The sequence below is a fragment of the Kryptolebias marmoratus genome, linkage group LG18 (genome assembly GCF_001649575.2).
Source record: "Kryptolebias marmoratus isolate JLee-2015 linkage group LG18, ASM164957v2, whole genome shotgun sequence".
In the NCBI taxonomy this organism is placed as follows: Eukaryota; Metazoa; Chordata; class Actinopteri; order Cyprinodontiformes; family Rivulidae; genus Kryptolebias; species Kryptolebias marmoratus.
This window is the reverse complement of record NC_051447.1, coordinates 12,371,258-12,391,810: the sequence shown is the minus strand read 5'-3', so window position 1 is coordinate 12,391,810 and position 20,553 is coordinate 12,371,258. Positions and strand designations below refer to the sequence as shown.

Sequence of the window (20,553 nt, the reverse complement as noted above, 5' to 3'; positions counted from 1 at the left end):
ATTTTCTGCACTTTAAGGCGCACTGGATTAAAAGACGTACTGTCAATAAATGGTCCATTTTCAAACTTTTGTCATATATTAAGCGCACCGGGCTATGAGGCGCATCATCGGGCACACTGCACCTCCCAATTTTTGTAACTTTGCGTGGACCGTGCGCCACACTCCATTCAGAATGGAGGATTTCAGTGCTCTACCGGAGCTGGTTTGCCTGGATCAGCGTTTATATGATCCTTCTGTGAGAGATCACAAAGATAATTAAAAGGTTCAAAACTCACGAAAGAATTCTGCACCGACGTAAGCGTCAAGTATAAACGCCTACACCGCTCGCTCAGGTCCGTGCGCTGATCTCTGCGAGACTATAACTAAGCCTTAATGCTGCAAGCGGTGCGGCTTTGTAGTTTACCAAAGTCATACTAAAACATTACAACTTCTTACAAATATAAAGCGTTCTGTCGTTTTTTGAGAAAATCTACGGCTTTCAATTGCGCCTTATAGTCCGGAAAATACGGTAAATTAAACAAAAAAGATGTCATGTTTTGAACTGTCCAGGAATGAATTCCTACACAATTGCAGCAAACTTTTCTACAGCAATAGACAAGTGCATACAGAAACTATTAAGTCCTTTCATTGCAGCCAGAGATTCTGCAACTTAATATTAGAGATTATTTATATTTATGATATAACAATAAATCTTAAGTTGTTCAGTAAACTTTAATATGAAGTTACATATTTTTTTTATTTGTTGAATTCCTTTCCAAAACTGGTAATAATTTGCCAAGAGCTGTCAGTAGTAGTTGGGGGTTGTATATTTTTAGAGACCCCAAATGTTTTAGCATACTGTTCTTCTCTGAATTCCCCTTTCTACTAAAAATACGTGACTACTGTTTCCATCATGTGATTTTCTTTCCCTTCAGTCATTTCTCTCCCTTCCCATGTTCCCTTTCCTCGTTCCTTGTCTCTGTGTCTCAGGTCTTTGGGGTTTCCTCTAATAATAGGTATTAAACTAGTTCATAGCTCCATTGAGGAGAAGGCACCGAGCTGCTTTTGTACAGTATTTGAAAGGCCTCAGCCTCCGGAGAAACCGGAGGGGCCTCGGGTCCATTTAACCAAGCAGCACAGCAGCAGGTGACACGTGTTGAGAGCTGAGGTAGCATACATCATGTTCACAGCTGAGGCTTTAATTTTCCAGAAGACTGTCTTGATCTTTACAACCTTGAACTCATTTATGGCCACCTGTCAAAGCACAGCAGCCTACTGTTATCCCACTGCAGCTCAGTTTGCCCATCTGCTTTCATATTATCATATAATAGAAAACACTAGATTTTTTAAATTTCCCATCAAATGATCCTTATGATACACCACTAAAATGTTTTACGACCGACATGGGATTTTAATACAAAAGTTCTCGATCAAAAGCATTAATTGCTGATAAAGTAAAGCACAACTCTTTGACAAGGTCAGTGTTTCTAATCTGACATGTTTGAAATAGACTGTATCTTATTTTAGCAGAAAATGCATTGATCTGTACAGTGTCTGATTCTGGTGCCTACACCGGTAAGTGTTGCAGCTTATTCTCTCCAGCAAGCAAAAACATGACAGAAGCAAGAAAAAGCAATGGATCATTTCACATCAGTCTCTCAAGCAGCCATCCCCAAGTTCTTCCCTCCCTTCACTTTATCTCCGACCATCTACAGCACTTACATTTTCTCCCCCTTTTTCAGCTCCACTATTTTCCAGGCTCCTGTCCATTTTTTTCCTCTTCTAAACACTTTTCCATTCTTACCCACCAATTTATATTAGTCACATTAAATCTCTTCCCCGTCCATTTTTATGTTTGTACATCATCATTCACATGTGTTCACTTGACACATTGGCACTCTATTTGTAGATTTTATAAATTTAAAAAAAAAAGAGAGAGAAATTTGGACAACTTTCTGCCACACTTCTGCAAAACGATTTAGAGCAGAAATTTATTTTCAGTGACTTTTTGTTTTTATAGGACATTTAGATGGAGATCCAACATCCCCTGCTATGTTTACTGACTAAAAAGTTAAATATATGTCATTTTCTTCTTTTAATCTCAAAATCTATAATTACCAATAAGTTTAGTGAAGAAATCCCTCAAAATTCTTAAGAGTTAAAACTCTTGCACGTGCTGTAGCCATTAAAGACCTATTTCTGAAATGATAAATGGCGAATATTTATTTTTCAAAACTCTCTTAATTTGGGAAATTGTTGCAAATTATGGGAAGGAGAAAAGCTGACAAAGTGTATGTTTGTGACAGTGTATTTTTTCATTAAAGTTGGATGAAACTGACTATAAAATAACAGCATTTTTGTTTACTTGGTGTACTCTTTTTGTTCCTAGTTTTGCTTAAACTTTTGAGTTCAACATCAGATTTTTAAACCTTTTCTGACTGAGTGTCCAGAATAGGCTTCTATAGACTGAAAAGTAGTTGTACAGAATCCTAAAGTAGATGCTGTTTTCTTCCTAATTCATCTCTTTCTCTTTTTTTTTGGATTTATCTCTGCATCTGTCTCACAGTGAGCATGCCGGCCAGTGAGAATGAATCCGTCAACACAGATAACGCCCCCGGGGGAGACGTGGAGGGGGAGACCTGCTGCACCAGGCTGGCGTAAGTACCTCACCCCTTTCTCACAAACACACCTCTCCTGATCCCCCTGCTCCTCGGCTCTCTCTGTCGCCTTCCGTCAGTCCCGCGGATAACGCTCTGCCTACATCAGTGTTAGACGGGGTGCAAGTGGCTCGGCTTGCCTCCATCCTTCAGTGATCTAAACTAAACCAGCCTTCTGTCTCATCAGGCTCGCTTTTCGCACCCATTAGGTCGTCAATACGCTTTGATGAAACTTGAATTAAAATGGACATATAATGGAATAGACAAATGATGACGTGTGGTGTTATATTAAATGACCTTGTTTTGTTTTTTTCTAGAACTATACTAGAATTGATCAAATATTGGTTTAGTTATATGTATTTAGGTCCTAACCAGTGTGGAAAAGTCAAATTTTTAGATCTTCGCAAATATATTAGTAATCCGCCTTTCTTTCTCTCACGTCTCCCTTCCTGTATTTCCGATCTATGTGTCTCTCTCCTCTTTTCTGCATGTGTTTAAAATGCTTTTCTTCCTCCCCTGTGGGAGCTCGCAAACAGCTGACTCACTCACTCCTTCTCTCCCCTCCTGCTTTCATTTTTTATATTATTCAAACAAACGAGTTGCTTTCTTCCTTCGACACAAGGCCTCACAGGAGCCGTGACCCCAGCAGTCCTCTGCTTTAGCGTGCACAAGCGAATGCATCCACATCCAAAACAGCTCATTGTTGCGATTACTGCAGAATAAAAGAAAGTTACAGAAAATTTCAGATTCAAAACGTATTTAAAAACAGGCACACTTGAACGGCAGATAGTTGCTTTTCTGTACCTTTGCTGTTCATCTGGTATTTTGTGTTTATGTTTTTTGTGTGTACTTGTATTCTGTCAGTCTAAAATACCGCGAACCAAGATATTTTATATTTTCAGACAGCACATTAGAGAAATTCAAATATAGTGTAATTTTGTATACTATACATTAAACATAAATCTGACAAAGAAAAGCAACAAATTCAGGTTTCCATTTTTTGTATGATATGTTTTTACAGCCTGGGTTTTTTTCAATCTAGGTGTAAAATATTGTTTTGTGGCTGTGGGCAGAACTGATTTTCCAGCTGCATTCAGAGAAAAGTTGGGAGCTTTGTCTAAAATGGAAGAAAAACCGACTTGAACGCATTTGAATATTATACGTAACGGGTACAGGTAATTATTTTTGTTATCTTCATAGAACAACTTCAACAAATTTGATGTCAGCAGCACATATAAAAATTGGTACAAAAGCAAAAGAAACCAATTGATCACGCAAAAACCAGTTCTCAAAGATTTTATCTTCAGCAGAGGAATCGGCAGAACTGCAAGATTTAGTATTGTGGTCTAGTTTATGAGAAAAAAATAATAATTTTGGTGGCCAAAACAGAAAAACCCGGGCCGCTTCAGGTAAGACAAATCAACAGTGGAAGCTCCTGTTCACTGATTAACTTTGTTTTGGTGGTCTGATTGAAGATGGTTCATGTTCTGCCTCAGACGGATGGTTCTGTTTGTTACGATAGATTCAAGTGCTATCAAGCTGTGCCTCTAATACCTCTAATGATTGGTTGAGGAAACTCGTCTTCACTGCTCCAATGAATCTGTTTCACTCGGAAAGCAAAGTCAGACAAAGAATAGGAATGATTGGTAACAAGTTTGTTTCTTTTAAATATTAGACACCATTGTGATGCGCTGAGTGTTGTTTATTAAATATTTAGCAAAGCAAAGAAAATCTTTATGATCTACCTGAACTAATTTTAGGATATTTAGAAAAAAATATTGTAAGAGATGGTATTTTCTCTTTTATACCATTTGAAAAGAAGGGATTTTTTTTTTTCAAGACAGAAGAGTTTTTATTCTCTTCTTCCACTTCATAGAAAATAAGAGACGTTCAGTGTTTGTCAGTTCTTCCTCACATCGCTGGGAGACAAACCCAGAGACACGAGCTACTTCAGCACCTGCTGATCTCCTAATTGAGATGGACAGATGAAGAGATGTATGCACTGTCAGGTCCCGTATCCAGACAGTCAGTCATTCAGTTTTGTTTTATTGTTTCAGTCAGTTGTTCGGTCAGACAGCGAGTCAGCCGGTCAGTCAGTTCATGTGTTTTTAGTCAACAAATCAGAACACAGAAAACCTTTCTTAAAGGAAATGTAAGGGGACAGGATAGTTTGTACAGCACTTTGTCTCAGTAAAAGATTATTTTGCTTGTGGTCCAACATTTAATTCACAACAGTAAATTTACTTGAAACACATTAAAAGGATTTCAAATCTCATGAAATTAGATTTCCACCACAAATATTTCTATTTTCTTCTGTCAAGCTGTCTTCCATGATTTCTTGTCCTCTATGTTGTACTTTTTGCTGTTACAGTGGTGAACAATCAACAGACTTTTTTCCATCAATAAACCATTGTTTTTTCACACCAGGATTGATTGGAGGATACTCAAACTAAGACTGTTTTCTTTTGACTGGATGCCACTGTATTTGTGTTTACAGGGGGTGATTTGTTCACAATAAACTCTGTTAGGACAATGTTCATTTTAAAATATTGTACCCTCCTATGCGTGGGTGCAGAAAAAATGGACAAATGGACCTTTTAGCAGACATGTTCCTTGATCATCTGGAGCCTTGCAGAGAGAAAACAATTTTTGTGCATTTTATCTACATTTTTCAATCAGAAGACTATATTGTACCTAAATTAATAAAACTGTTGCAAGCAGGTTGGTTGAGGAACATTTTTGCCAAAACATTTGTGACAATGAGGGAAGCTAATCCCCTTTTTTCCCCTCTCAAATCACCTCTGTCATGTGTACCTGTCTGTGTGTGTGTTATGTGTGTATGTATAATCCATTCTGTTTTCTGTGTTCCAGAATTAGGATCTCCAAATCCAAGTTCAGGTTAGTATATGTTTCCCATAGTCGTTTAATACTGTGGTGTTTGTATGGTGACAGTGTTTGTGTGTGTGCTTCGTGTTTAATAAAAAAACAAAACAATTTTGAAACAAACAGAATCTACATACAAGCTTTTTTAAAGCCTCCAAATAAAGACTTTTTGTGTGATTTGTTAAAAATAAATAAATGCATTTGGTGTTAGGTTGGTAAACTTACAGACTTATTACTTTTGATGGTGTTCCTAAAAATAGTCTTGACACTTTTAACCATGTCAGCTGATTTCCTTGTTTCCAATTATTGTCGTAACTTCATAAGCACCATACAGATTTTAGAGTTGCAGCAATCTTCCCATCTTGACCCAGGTAAAAAGCGAACCAGCTTTGTGAAACTGACAATCCTGAACTGAACCTGAAGTTGCCTCATTAGGCCACTAATCCTGCACGGCAAAACAGACAAGAAACAACAAAGATCTGGCAATAAAACCTTGCGTGTGTACATACACACTGGGAAAAGTAATTACACTGAGTTCTAGGTGAGTTGATTGGAAACAAAAACCTGGTGACAGTACAGGAAGTCATCTAAACCAAAAGCACAGAGGAACTACTTTACCAAAATAAAACAGGAAGCATGAGACATGTTAACAAAATCAAGCAATTGTAGCTCACCCAAGCACACTAACAGTAATAAGCTCTAAATTAGAGTCATAATATTTAAAACATTTTCCAGTGTTTTTGTTCTTCTCTGCTTGTGTTGTGTTGTAAGTTGAGCACCATAACCCACAATTAGAACAGCTCTCAGATGACCGGACAGAAGAACATTACAGTTCTATTGATAAAAAACTGGGGGAACATCCTGGTGAGTGGCGCTGATCTGTTTTGATGGAACAGCTCATCGTACATATCTGGTGCCGCGGACAGGAAAAGGACACCACCTGCACAAATACAGTAACTGATATCATATGTGGTGTCGCGTTTATTTCAGCAATTAGAGACCGCTATAACGCTAATAACTTTCTTGGTATTTATTTTGTCACCATGTGAATAATGTGCTTCGAGCCAAGATGTTTAACTGTCATATTTGTACTGATGGAAGTCTCTAAAACAAGTATTGGCATCCTGAAACAAATGCATCTAAACAGAAACTGTCTTCCTTTTATAAAAAGACCTATGGGTTGTTCGTTTAGGAAGGGCATAATTTAATTAGGTTTAAACAATACACAGCCCCTAGTAGTTGCAAGAACAGCTAGGGAAGTGTCAGTCAGGATACAGCAGTGTTACTGCTGAAACACAACCATGAACTGGCAACATAACCCTATAAACAAAACCACAAATAGATATATTTCTCTATCCATAGCCACTTTTGCCTCCTTTGAGTTGCCTCGTGTTGAAAAGTGCTATATAAATAAATGTACCTACCTTTGGAAGTTTTGATGTTTGTTAGAGAAATCACTTTTTATTTCGGTTGTTTCTTTCTGATATGTAACCTGTAAGCCTTTATGGGCTGAAAAATTTGTTGGTTTAAGTTTGTTTATGAAACTCTAAAGCAAGATTTATACATCAGTCTTTCTCCATCGCAATAATGGTTAAAGCGCAGGGTATTGCCTTTAATTATTGTGATGCCACTCACTCAGAACAAGACAATTATGAAATTACTATGTGAAATTGTTGGGTGTAGATAAAAAAAATGAAATAGTATGACCCTTTTTGTCAAGCGTACAATAGATTTAACTGCAACGTGTGAAGCTGGCAATTACCAGAGATAATAACAGGAGAAGAAGAAAAAAAACTTGCACAACACAGAAACAGAAACAAATATTAAATCCCTGTTTCTTATTTTAAAAAGAAATGTGTTTTTTTTATTACATTTAGCCTGAACTGTATATTACAACACATTAAACATTTAACTAGTTTGCATCTTCATTCATTTTACAAAAACAAGTGTTTTTTTTTTTTTTGGGCATATCTTTCTGTGTAACAGAGGTCCTCATGTTGGTGTTAAAAAACTGAGGATGACTAATGCTGTTCCACAGCTCGCTTTTAAAACAACAGATAACCACGGACTGAGGGCTGATGTCATCACAATTCTGTTCACAGACTTATTGACATTCTCTTGTTCTTTCTCCTCTGCTTTTTGTCGTTCACTCTTTTCACTTGTTTCTTTTGATTGTTTCTTGTTTTTCTCTTCTCCTTTTATCGCACCTCCATCTTTCACCCCCTCATCTTTCACCTTCCACTCTAAATCCCACCCATCTTTCCTCGCCTCTCAATCTCTCACGCCGTCCTTCCTCCTTCTCAGCCGCTACTCTCGGAGGTGGAACAGGTTGTGTAGGAGGAAGTGCCGCGCAGCAGTCAAGTCGCAGGTTTTTTATTGGCTGGTCATCTTCCTGGTTTTCCTCAACACGCTGACCATCGCTTCTGAACATCACCAGCAGCCTCAGTGGCTAACTGATGTGCAAGGTACATCACACACAAAATTACATAGTGGGTGTGTTTGTTTGTTTTTCTGTAGTGTTAGCAAAATATCCCATAAATGAGTGGACAGAAATAAAACTTTCAGACAATAATTACTGGATGTACATCTGTAACTGATTTGGAACTCATTTAAAATGGCCACCACTGCTAAGCAACACAAAAATGGGTATACCTCTGTCAGTTTTACAGTTTTGTCATTGCTCAACATAAGATGATCTTAGTCTAAAACTCTGGCAGCGATCTGCACTCCTTTAAGGAATGCTAGGCCTTTAAATTCTTCTATTTTTTCCCTTTTCTGCAGACATTGCCAATAAAGTTTTATTAGCACTCTTCACCGGCGAGATGCTGCTGAAGATGTACAGTCTTGGCCTACAGGTGGGTGGTGTCAGCACTGTGATTTTGGTCAATTCCTATGATTATCAGAGAGAAAATAAAATCCAAACATAAGTTTTTTGCTTTTCCACAGGCATATTTTGTGTCACTCTTCAATCGGTTCGACAGCTTCGTAGTATGTGGGGGGATCCTCGAGACAATTCTAGTTGAAACAAAGATCATGTCTCCTCTTGGCATCTCTGTGTTACGTTGTGTACGCTTGCTCAGAATCTTCAAAATAACCAGGTTATTATCAGTTTTATACCATTTTCATAAATGACATTAAGTACCTAACTTCATTAATGTATTTTGCTGTCAGTAAATTGTGTGCTTTCCTAATAAATTTTGCATTTCCTTCTACGTTTGCTCGGTTTCCCTCCTATAGATACTGGAACTCTCTTTCCAACCTCGTGGCTTCACTGCTGAACTCAGTTCGCTCTATCGCCTCCCTGCTGCTCCTGCTCTTCCTCTTCATCATCATCTTCTCTCTGCTGGGCATGCAGCTCTTTGGGGGGAAGTTCAACTTCGATGAGACCAGGCGGAGCACCTTTGACAACTTTCCCCAGTCCCTGCTCACTGTGTTCCAGGTGACCTTGCTGCAGTATTTTGTGTCCACTTTGTATTGAAGTTGCAAATTTGTGTCAAGCTTTTGTTTAGGGTTAGTCGTGGGCATAAAATTTTCACAGATTGCTTTACACAGATAAGATTTTTATTCTTCTTTTTTCTTTCTCCGCAGATTTTAACAGGAGAGGACTGGAACTCTGTTATGTATGATGGTATCATGGCCTACGGTGGTCCATCTTTTCCTGGCATGCTGGTCTGCATCTATTTTATCATCCTCTTCATCTGCGGAAACTGTATCCTTTACTTAAGATACATACAGCCCATATAACGTGGGTTTAATGCTTATTATGAAGAAGACAAAAGTTTTCAATAATACATCGTTTCGATAATTTACTGCAAAATGTCACGTTAGCGCCCTCCTTAGCGTCACACTTCTGAACAGACATCCTGCTGAATGTCTTCTTGGCCATCGCTGTAGACAATCTGGCTGACGCCGAGAGTCTCACATCGGCCCAGAAAGAAGAGGAGGAGGCAAAGGAGAGGAAAAAACTAGCCAGGTGAGGCAGGAAAAAAAAAGCAAGAAACCAAGGGAGGCAATCAGTGAGCTTAGAAAGAGCGCGACAGGAGAAAACAATTTTGTCTCCTGCCAAAGTCAGAAGAGGTTTTAAAGGAAAAGAAAAAGAGAGGAGATGCTTAGCAAGTCTCAAGAGCACCAAAAGAGAGCTCAATCCTGGATAGTCCGTGATGGCTGGAGGTAGTTTAAAGAAGCTGATAATAGCACCTTGAAATCAAACAACCAAAAAAACCTCAGCAATTTCAAAAATGTTCTGTATATTTTCAGACAGGCTGACATTCCCCTGCTTTGCTTTTCCTCTAAAACAAATTTATTAGGCATTTTTAGCATCCAATAAACGTAATTTGTCACCAATAATTATGTGAGATTTTTACAGCAGCAGGGGAAGATAGTGTTATAGAGAGTGGAACTAATCATTATGCTTCCCTCTTGGTTGCGTCTTGTATTGATTTGAGGGGAAAGGAAAATATTCATTTCTCCGCCGGCTGTCCTCTGGGTTCGGTCATAACGGCACAAGTTCTTTGTGTGACTGAAAAACGACCCTCTGATGTGAACTTTTGTACAAGTTGGTGTTTTAATGTAGAAATAAAAAGAGAGTACAAAAGTTGGGCGATGCTGAAAGTAAAGGTTTTCCACTTTTATCAGGCTCGCCAGTCCAGAAAAGCGCCAAGAGAATGAGAAGCCGCCTTTGGAGGAAAAGAAGAGCGAGAAGATAGAGCTGAAGTCCATCACCTCTGATGGGGAGACCAACACGGCAACTAAGGTATGCATGGAACATAAAGACTAAAAGCCACAGTTTTCAGTCAGTGCATCATTTAGTTGAGGAATAAAAAAACTCTGTACCGTTTCAGATCAACATGGATGACTGCTGTGGAGATGAAAGTGAAGAGAAGAATCCTTATCCTGCAAATGATTACATAGGTAACATAAAGCGTAAAAATTTAAAAAGAGATACATCAATTAGCAATTAGAACTTGTCAGCAACTGTAGAGCTCTTTGTGTTTTGGAGATTTTGGCTCCAGACGTTTATGCAATTGACTAATCGAACATATTTGTCTTCATCCCCCAATCAGGAGATGAGGATGAGGATGAACCCGAGATGCCTGTGGGGCCGAGGCCGCGGCCGCTCTCTGACATTCAGCTCAAAGAGAAGGCTGTTCCCATGCCTGAGGCTCGTGCGTTCTTCATCTTCACCCACACCAACAAGTAAATACATTCTAATCTTTTCCTCCAGGGGCAAGGCTATAAATGGGCTTGGGGAGGGGTTAAGTAACCTCACTAAATAATTTAAATAGTACTTGGCTGTGATAAAGTTCAGTCTTGGAACCTTCTTTGTGGACTACGACTGTATAGTACAGATTTAAAAACTTGTTTTCTGTGTTTTACACTGTGTCTGATGTGTTGTAGCCGTCATAATGAGGTTTGTTTATATTCTAACTACAGTTTTTACCTACAGTGGTCAAACAGTAGATTGGTTTCATGACAAGGACTGCAGATGTACAGTGTATCTTTACAGACAACAGGAACGCTACACAAATAAACACTTTCCATAAATTTAAAAGCTATGTCAAATTTTTTTGGCCCACCTGCTTTTAGTCACGCCCACCTGAAAACTCATTTCTGGCTACGCCACTGAGCTACGCATCTCTTTTTGCTTCTTTTTCCTTTTTTTTGTTTTGTTTTGTTTGTTTGGTTCATCCCTGCCCACACTGTAACAAGAGACTTACTCACATTCTCTCGTTCTGTTTCTTTCAACAACTATCATTCCACAGATTCAGGGTTCTGTGCCACCAGATCGTCAACCACAACATCTTCACCAACCTCATCCTCTTCTTCATCCTGCTCAGCAGCATCAGTCTGGCAGCAGAGGATCCAGTCAAGAACGACTCCTTCAGAAATCAGGTAACATTTACAAATAAATAAACAACATTTTTTATGTCTAAAAAAAAAAACACAGTTTGACCAGATCTAATCAGTGGTGCAAAATACAACAAATCAAACAGCAGAAGGAAACGTCCAAAAGACAAAATATAGCAAAAAACAAAATGATAAGGATTTGAACATTGTTGTGATACTACTGTACATGTGAAACTGGATAAACAGCACATTTAGGCACTGACTGAAGACTTTGTTGCCATCATTAGCTGCCCACACACATTTATTATTAACTAAATGGATTATAGCTGACAGCAGCATAAAGAAGAACCAAAGCTTTTCTAACTGGCCTGTTACACTTAATGAGATTGCTTCCAGTACTGTAACTATTATTAACTTCACACGGAGAAAATGTAAAGCATCTCTTCTGGTCTATTGTCTCAGTTGAACTCGTTGCTTTCTTACTGGCATTGTGCAGAACACCTCAAAAAAAGAATACTTCTTACTTTTCACTAACCCTAAATTAACCGATAAAACGTTCAGAATGCATTTATGTGTTTTATTCAGTGTTTACACAATGTGTTTGGCGTCCTGAGTATTATTTTTGTATAAGATGGGAGCAGAGACATTCTGCCTCGAGCACACGCTCTAAAATTACAGACAATTTAGTGTTTGTGTATCTGCTGTTGTATTTACTAATGAATAATTTGTTCACATGCTATATTAATAATTAAAGTGTTTATAGACCTAATCGTGCTGCAGTATAATGGAAAGACTGTGCACTTTGTGCTGTATTTGATTATGTACAGTGTTTCCTCTCTCAGTCAGCAGGAAGAGTCTCCCGGGGCCAACAAAGATCTGTTTTATAGCATTTTCCTGGCTTTGGTAGAAGATGTTTTACTAGGCGAACCAATTAATCTTTCTCTGAAATTTTATCTATTAAACTGTCTTCTTGAGATTTGGATCTGTTTTTATTTATTTTTATTTTTTTTATGAATTTGGAACTTATTGTCCTTTCACCTGGACCTTAGCTTTCTGATTTTAGCCTGTTCTGGAGTTATCCACTGCATTACTGCCAGTAAGGTCAACTTTAATAGCTTTTCTCTTCCTTTTTCTGTTTAAATTGTTCCGTCGTTAAGCTTACACCAAAAGAAGAGTCCCAGCAGATGATATAAAACTTTTGTTTTCTACTCATTGACAAAGCCCCATTCGTATTAAGAGATAAACACATTTCCGTGTTACCTGTTGGGTTTTCAGATCCTGGGCTATGCAGATCATGTCTTCACCGGACTCTTCACCATAGAGATCATTTTAAAGGTACTGTTTACTGCTTATAAAGCAAAGGTTGTGGACTATGTAGACTGTATGTACATTATACTAGACATTCATCAATACCACATTTTTACAAAGTGCTTACATTTAGGTACTTGCTGATAGTAAGTCCTAATAAATGCCATTACACTTCTTACAATTACATTCAAGGTTAAAAGTAAGGATCTAGGTATTGTTTTCAACTACAGAGTTTCCATTTATCGTCTGCATGTTCTGTACTAAAAGATGTGTTTATTTGCAGATGACAGCGTATGGAGCCTTCCTCCATAAAGGCTCATTCTGCAGAAATTATTTCAACATCCTGGACTTAGTGGTAGTCAGCGTGTCCCTCATCTCCTCTGGAATCCAGTGAGTGCAGCATCATGGTTTTCTTGTGCATGTTTTACGATCTTAGCGACACCTAAATCCTTCACTCCTCAAGCATTTTCACTAAGATTTTGTGCACAATTATGTCCAACTTTTTGCAGCGATTCAGATATAACTATTACACGCATTTGTGTTCTAATGAGTTGAAACACATGTCTGATGATACAACCAGAGACTACTGCACTGGCTTCAGTTTAAATACACACAAGTTCTAACTGTCTGAGAAAGCATTTCACACTTCTCTGGAGAACTTCACACCACGTTACCCCCAAACCTGTCTCTCTCTTTGTGATGTTTCATAAAAAAAAAATGTTGTCTGCTTCTAATAACACCTTGAAATGCTGTGATGTTTGTGTTTAATATGCTATACTACACTCTCTCTCTAATGCTTAATAGCCTAGACTTCTCGAAGTAAGTCCGTAGTAGTCCGTGTTAATAACCCCTTTTTAACAGCCCTTCACCTTAGCCGTGTAAAGATGTCACTCCTTTGATTTGATATTTCTATGGTCTTGGAGAGTTTAAGTCAAAGTCTCAATTAAAACAGGAACAAATAAAAATGTGTCACCAGGTCGATTTTTATTGTGTCAGTGTTCAGCGTATGAATTGTTATTAAGAAGAAAACAGGTTTGTGCCAAAAATGCAGCATGATTAGTTCTGAACCATAAAATGCATTTCAACAGGAAAAATAGCTTAAACTAACCTGCAATTCTCCAATTAGCTTTTATATTTGTTTATTAGGGTGAAAGTATTTTTTATTTGTGGGTAAACTGAACTCTCCTTGGCTATAGAAATGACATGTGAATGTTAAACTCAGTGGTTTTTGCCTGTTAAAGGTAGTGAGTGTGTGGGATTTTTCTTGAATGTATCACAGTTAAATCAATTGTGATGGTGTTGCATTTATTGTGCCTGCAATTTCTTTCCTGCGAGGGATTTCCGCTCTTATTGTTGCATATTTATTACATATTTTAGAGCAAATGCACCTTTATGTAGGCTGCGGTGAACGAGGAGCAAAAGACTTGGGAATTTAGATAAAAAGTCTTGAATTTCTGTGTGCAACACTAGTCTTCGACAAACCGCCCGTTTGCGTTGTCTCTTTGAAGACTTAGGATATGACAGCAGCAGAAATGGAGGAATAATGGCACCTTGGCTGATAAAAACATCAACATCTTGTGACTTCATATGTATGTTTGCTTTCTTATAGATGGATAGAGTACTTCTTGTCATCAGGTGGTTGGTAAATAGTGTTCTTCGTCCCTGTCAGCCCACTCAACTTTTTGCAACGTCTAAAAACATTTACGATTAAATTGCTCTTGACTCTTGTCTGGATTTGTGCTGAAACTATAGAGCATATCCTCACAGCTGGTTTGACTGTGATATGTGGCTGATAACATCCCACTCCACGTGAACTGCCTTCAACTGCAATGAAACTTTTCCTCCCTCTGTAAAGAGTTGCACAACGGGTGTTTTTTTTTCTCCTATTTTCTCTTTTTAAAATAATAAATCACTCCTCTAACCACTTAAAACATCACTTCTTTTAAGAGTATACGCTGACATTTTGAATGTACCTCAGGTCTTCTATCTTTTTTATACATAAAGAGGATCTGATTTGTTCTCCCTTCATCCTGAACAAGAGACTTATTATCTCTCTACACTGAAACTAAAGCACACTGGTGAGCCATATAATTAACACGTTCAAGAGCTAATAATTAGGGATCTAACTCAGATCCCAGAAAAAAATCTATGTTCCAGCTTCTTCAAATCATTTATTGTTGAATTCAAAATGTCAGTGTATTATTTGATTCCTATTTTAGTGTTCAAAACTGTTCTTTTGAAGCACCTCCTTTTAAGGGTCACACCTTTTAACCGTTGGCTTGTACCGACACTCTTTTACAGCACAGTTCTTCTCTGTTTGCCTGTAAATGTCTGTCTGTGTTTTTGTTTGTCTGTTCATGTTGTGTATGGGTATACTTGATCATCTATCATTATGTGTTTTGAATATTTTTGTATGTTACACTTACATTGGGGCTAAAATCTGCTGTCAGTAATTTGTTTGACTAGTGATTTAGTACAAATAACAATTTAATTTCTATTAAGTTTTTTTTGTAGTAAATATATACAACCACCAATTCGGGACATTGTGTAAAATGTAAATACAAACCAAATGTACTGATTTTCAAATCTCATTAACCCATATTTTTTTAATTCTTTACATAGTAGACATCTAAAATCTTGAAACTAAGAAACTGTACTATTTTTTTACACACAATAAAGTAACTTTGAATGTGATGGCAACAACACGTCTCAAAAAAGTTGGGATGGGGCAAAAACATTTGAAAAAGTAAGTGATATGAATAAGAAACCGCTGGAGGATGAATTTGTAACTAATAAGGTTAATTGGCAACAGGTCAGTAAGAGGATTTGGTATAAAATTTGCAGCTAGATGACACCTTTTTCAGAGAAGGCCTTGCATATTCCAGCAAACCTCATACTGCATCCATTACAACAACATCCAAACAGCACAGGTTGAACAGCTGGGAGACAAAGTGAGAGAGACCAGACTGAGATGGTTTGGACATGTGCAGAAGACAGACAGTGCGTATATTGATAGAAGGATGTTAAAGATGCAGCTGTCAGGAAAAAGATAAAGAGGAAGACCAAACAGGAAATATATGGATGCCGTTAGAGAGGACATGGAGGTAGCTGGAGTGAGGAGAGAGGACTCAGAAGACAGAGTGAGATGGACAAGGATGACTTCCCTGAAGATGGAACAGCCAAAAGAAAAAGAAGAGGGCTTCATAGTAGACGAGTTTGGGTGCTGAACTGATCTGCCTGCAGTTCACACCTTTCACCAACTGAAAACATTTGGTGGACTGAAAAATCCAACAAAGACAACACAGGCCTGTCAAACAGCTAGAATCCTCCATTAGACAAGAATGGGACAACATTCCCTCTAAAACCTCCAGCAGCTGCTCTCCTCAGTTCCTGGACGTTTACAGGCTGTTGTTAAAAGAATAGATGATGCTTCACAGTGGTAAACATGGCCCTCTTCCAACTTTTTTTGAAATGTGTTTCTGCATTAAATTCAAAATTACCTTATTAAAATAACAACAACAAAACCAGTACAATATCCTAGTTTGAGCATTTGATATGTTTATTATGCTCCATTGTGAATTAAATCTGGGTTTATGAGATTTGTAAATCATTGCTTTCTGTTTTTATTTACATTTTACACAATGCCCCAACTTTTTTAGAATTGGGGTTGTATATACATTGTGGTGATTATTTTAGTTGTTTCAAATTTTTACAACAACACTAAAACATGTAAAGTATAAAATATCTAAGTGCATGTGTTAGGAAGAAGCTTCCTTAAAATATGACAAATATGCCTAATTAATAAAAATTTAATACAAAAATAATTATGACGTAATAACAACATTATTAATGTCATACTTGCACAATGTTTTATGATTAATTTTTATTATTTGTCTGGTTGAAATCTTGATTTTAAAAATTTCACACACTTTTATTTATGTAATTATTTTGAATTTTTTAGCCTTTGTTCCAGCTTTGTGTATCTCTATTTTATGATAATAATGCAGGTGGTCATAGCAGTTTTATGCTTTTTTTTTCTTTTTCTTTTCAAAAATGTGATTTTTTTTTTTTTACAGAGAAACATGTGCTAAGTCACTTTGTTTTTCAGGTCCAGTGCGATTAATGTGGTAAAGATCCTGAGAGTCCTGCGAGTGCTCAGACCACTGAGAGCCATCAACAGAGCTAAAGGACTAAAGGTTCACACACTCTCATATCTTAAAAACTGGACAGAGATTCATCTTTACGAGAGAGACATACCCAAGCACTCACTGACATTTTTGGCTGTGTTTTTCAGCACGTGGTGCAGTGTGTGTTTGTGGCCATCAGGACCATCGGCAACATTGTCATCGTCACCACGTTGCTCCAGTTCATGTTCGCCTGTATAGGAGTGCAACTCTTTAAGGTGAGAAAGGAACAGACACAAACAAGTGGGGATCTGTGTGATGGCTTTTTGTAGGCTTTGGGAAAATGTACCTGTTATGGCTTTTACTGAATTTCGACATCTTTCCATCAGGGCAAGTTCTTCTTCTGTACGGACAGCTCTAAGCAGACTCAGGCGGACTGCAGGTAAGAGGAAACCTCTTTTACCCTGCCTGTTATTTTTCTGCTACAATTTGAAGTGCTGGACAAATTGTGTTCGATGTGTCTTTGTGTTTCAGGGGTTCTTACATCATGTATAAGGACGGCGATGTGAAGAAGCCTGAAAAAGCCCTGAGACTCTGGGAGAACAGTGATTTCAACTTTGACGACGTCCTGCAGGGAATGATGGCCCTGTTTGCTGTGTCTACTTTTGAGGGCTGGCCAGGGTGGGTCTTCAGACACACACACACACACACAGTCAACATGTCCTGTCCTTCAGTCTCTATGAGTTAAAACTGCTCTGTTCCGGTTCCTGTTAGGTTACTGTACCGAGCCATCGACTCCCATGCCGAGGACGTCGGCCCCATCTACAATTACCGCGTGGTCATCTCCATCTTCTTCATCATCTACATCATCATCATTGCCTTCTTCATGATGAACATATTCGTCGGTTTCGTCATCGTGACATTCCAGGAGCAAGGAGAGCAAGAGTATAAGAACTGTGAGCTGGACAAGAACCAGGTAGCTTTCATGTTTGAGCGTGTTTTGCTTGGTTTATATTTTTTGTGGTTGTTTGTTCTTTTACCATTTAAGAGGTATGAGTGAGGAAGGATGAAGGCCATGCTGTGACATTGAGACGTGGATGATTCTTGAGAGGACGAACATGAGTTTTAGGGTTATTTCAGGCCATGAGGAAAATTCTGCTGTAAAGGAGCTAGTTGCTCTGTAGCTTTTCAGACAGATTTTAAAAGCAAAACACTGGTGTTTGTGCACGCTCACCCGTGTGGATGTGTGTTACAGCGTCAGTGTGTGGAGTACGCCCTGAAGGCTCGTCCTCTGCGTCGTTACATCCCCAAGAACCCGTACCAGTACAAGGTGTGGTACGTGGTCAACTCCACCTACTTTGAGTACCTGATGTTCACACTCATCCTGCTCAACACCATCTGCCTGGCTATGCAGGTGAGTCGCACGAGTGTTCCCCTGCGTAAATCAACGCATTCACCTCCAAAATAACTCCTGTCAAGCTGCAGCTCTTTGGAGACATTAATGGCTCGTTTGTGGGTTTTTGCAGCATCATGGGCAGACCAAAAACTTTAACGATGCAATGAACATCCTCAACATGCTCTTCACCGGACTGTTCACAGTGGAGATGATCCTTAAACTGATCGCCTTCAAACCCAGGGTAGGTACAGCCCATCAGTAAAGAATGGAAGTTATGTGGACAATTTAAGTTGAACGAATTACAGACAACTGATCTCCAATGTAACAGTTTATTGTTCCTGTTCTGATGTCTTCCATGTTAATCACAGAAGCAGGAATTCATCTACAGCATCATGTAGTTTTTATACCCAACTGCTCCCTTGTTATTCTGCAGTGGTTGCTATGTCATTTCAGTGGGTTTATTGGTCCAATCTAATAACGCCCCGGTGTGTCAGCAATTCAAACAGTAACAGATGGGAATGTTTCACTCAATTAAACCAGTGTTAATGGAAAATCCCAATGCACAATCAGTAGCTTAAATATTTCATAATTTGTTTTACTCTTACGTTTGTCGTTTAACAACTCAGCCCGTGAATCTAAGATGTGCGTGAGACGCTTTTACATTAACCGATGAGTTTGCATTGGAAAAAATAAAAACACATGAAGCCTTAAAGTTTCTTCTTACCATCAGACATCTTTAATATACTGAAGTGAGCAGGACAAATGTGAAGCTGTAATCAAACCGCCTGCTAAGCAACAGCATCAGTGATAGTTTAGGTCATTTAAATCTAAACTTTTAATTAAGCAACTTTCAGTTTAAAATATTACAGCTATTTTTTTATGCATTAAAGACAATAATTGACACATATTTTAAGTTAATGTCATTGACAGTACTAGTTTTTAGCCATAATTTCAAACTAAAGCGTTTGTTTTTCAAATTAACTCCAGAATCCAAGTTATATTCTATAATACATGTGGTCTTATTAAAATGAATAAAAGATGGTTATCTCAGGGCGACTTGTGAAATTAATAATTGACTCTGAAACTTCAAGCCTTGCTGTGTTTTACGCGCCAGTACCCACAGCTGGAGTAACTTTTCAAGGCTTAAGAATGGATATCATTCTGTGCAGCAATTAAGACGTGCGAGAGAATGTTTTTTAGTAGATTTCTGCATTTGTATGAGATCGTATGCAAATATTATGCAAAATTTGTTAGCTGCTTGCCTTTCCTCTATAGTCCATGGTGCAGTAGGACAAAACATTCCCAAACCATTCTGAACAATGCTCAAGATGTAGCTTGTTTTATAAGATATGACTTATCCTGATAAACTCTGATAAACTGTTAATGTGCTCACCTTTTCTCTGCAGGTATTAAAGTCACGAGACTCCTGGAATTTGCTGCAGTTTATTAAGCTTTATAGAAAACCTCCTTTTAATCTGTTCCTGTTAACAAGCTTTTCTTTTTCATCCACAGAAGAGCAGCAGGACAGAAGGATGTTTTAATATTTTAAGTTGTTTTTTATCAGATTGTATGGTTTTAAATATTTAAGCTCATTTGTGATTAATTTTCCAACTTTTGTTTGTTTGGCTGGCTGGGTTGCCATGTTTGTGGTACCCAAAACTTTCTTCTCCATTGTTTTGATAGCCACAATGTGCCTGGAGAATATTTAGGTTGACAAATTTAATTTCAATTCCACTTATCACCATTTGGGTAATAATGCTAAATTTTCTGTTACTAATTTAAATGCTAAAATTGCACTAATATTCCTGAAACTAAAATCAACCTCATTAAAAACTCCATCCCCAAAGGATAGTTTTTCTTTTTAGTATGAGTACATTTTGTTTTACAATATTAAATAGCACTTTTACGTCCTGGGAATAGATGCGTGTGTAAAATAAATGGTGTGAAACAGTGAACTGGCTACGAGACGTCAACATATAAATAAGGGCAGTTTAACACACCATCTTTAACCAATCTGATATTCGGCTGCATTTGATGGGCAGATAACAGAGTGGAAACTTCTTTCATGTGGCAGCTCATTAACTCTAGCTGACTTTTTTCAGTTTTTCATTGCACTGTACGACTTCATACCACCTTAATGGGGGGGCTGCAAAGTGGCAGCAGATGTTGTTTTCCTTCTAACATACCTTTCTCACCCTCCTCCTCCTCTCGCTCACCTCATCCTGTGCAGGGGTACTTTAGTGATCCCTGGAATGTGTTTGATTTCCTCATCGTAATTGGCAGCATTATAGACGTCATTCTCAGTGAGATCAACGTAAGTACGATGCCCCGTTTCGCTCTCGTTGTCTCTCTTTCTCCT

At 38.2% G+C, this 20,553-nt stretch overlaps 1 protein-coding gene across 3 annotated transcripts in view; it reads left to right on the top strand.

The window, feature by feature from the left end:
• cacna1c (calcium channel, voltage-dependent, L type, alpha 1C subunit) overlaps positions 1 to 20,553 on the top strand; it is a 116,220-nt gene that overhangs the window by 67,085 nt on the left and 28,582 nt on the right. For 2 of the 3 annotated variants that reach the window (XM_037981127.1, XM_037981128.1), the window contains exons 10-31: positions 2,546 to 2,636; positions 5,508 to 5,534; positions 7,824 to 7,984; positions 8,301 to 8,374; positions 8,466 to 8,617; positions 8,757 to 8,958; positions 9,108 to 9,228; positions 9,378 to 9,492; positions 10,155 to 10,272; positions 10,361 to 10,430; positions 10,583 to 10,715; positions 11,282 to 11,411; positions 12,642 to 12,701; positions 12,958 to 13,064; positions 16,783 to 16,870; positions 16,969 to 17,076; positions 17,188 to 17,240; positions 17,333 to 17,479; positions 17,573 to 17,774; positions 18,054 to 18,212; positions 18,325 to 18,435; positions 20,425 to 20,508. In XM_037981127.1, coding sequence (XP_037837055.1) covers positions 2,546 to 2,636; positions 5,508 to 5,534; positions 7,824 to 7,984; positions 8,301 to 8,374; positions 8,466 to 8,617; positions 8,757 to 8,958; positions 9,108 to 9,228; positions 9,378 to 9,492; positions 10,155 to 10,272; positions 10,361 to 10,430; positions 10,583 to 10,715; positions 11,282 to 11,411; positions 12,642 to 12,701; positions 12,958 to 13,064; positions 16,783 to 16,870; positions 16,969 to 17,076; positions 17,188 to 17,240; positions 17,333 to 17,479; positions 17,573 to 17,774; positions 18,054 to 18,212; positions 18,325 to 18,435; positions 20,425 to 20,508 — 2,513 coding nt within the window. The remainder of the gene's footprint in view (positions 1 to 2,545; positions 2,637 to 5,507; positions 5,535 to 7,823; positions 7,985 to 8,300; positions 8,375 to 8,465; positions 8,618 to 8,756; positions 8,959 to 9,107; positions 9,229 to 9,377; positions 9,493 to 10,154; positions 10,273 to 10,360; positions 10,431 to 10,582; positions 10,716 to 11,281; positions 11,412 to 12,641; positions 12,702 to 12,957; positions 13,065 to 16,782; positions 16,871 to 16,968; positions 17,077 to 17,187; positions 17,241 to 17,332; positions 17,480 to 17,572; positions 17,775 to 18,053; positions 18,213 to 18,324; positions 18,436 to 20,424; positions 20,509 to 20,553) is intronic. The other variant, XM_037981126.1, reaches the window with a different exon arrangement.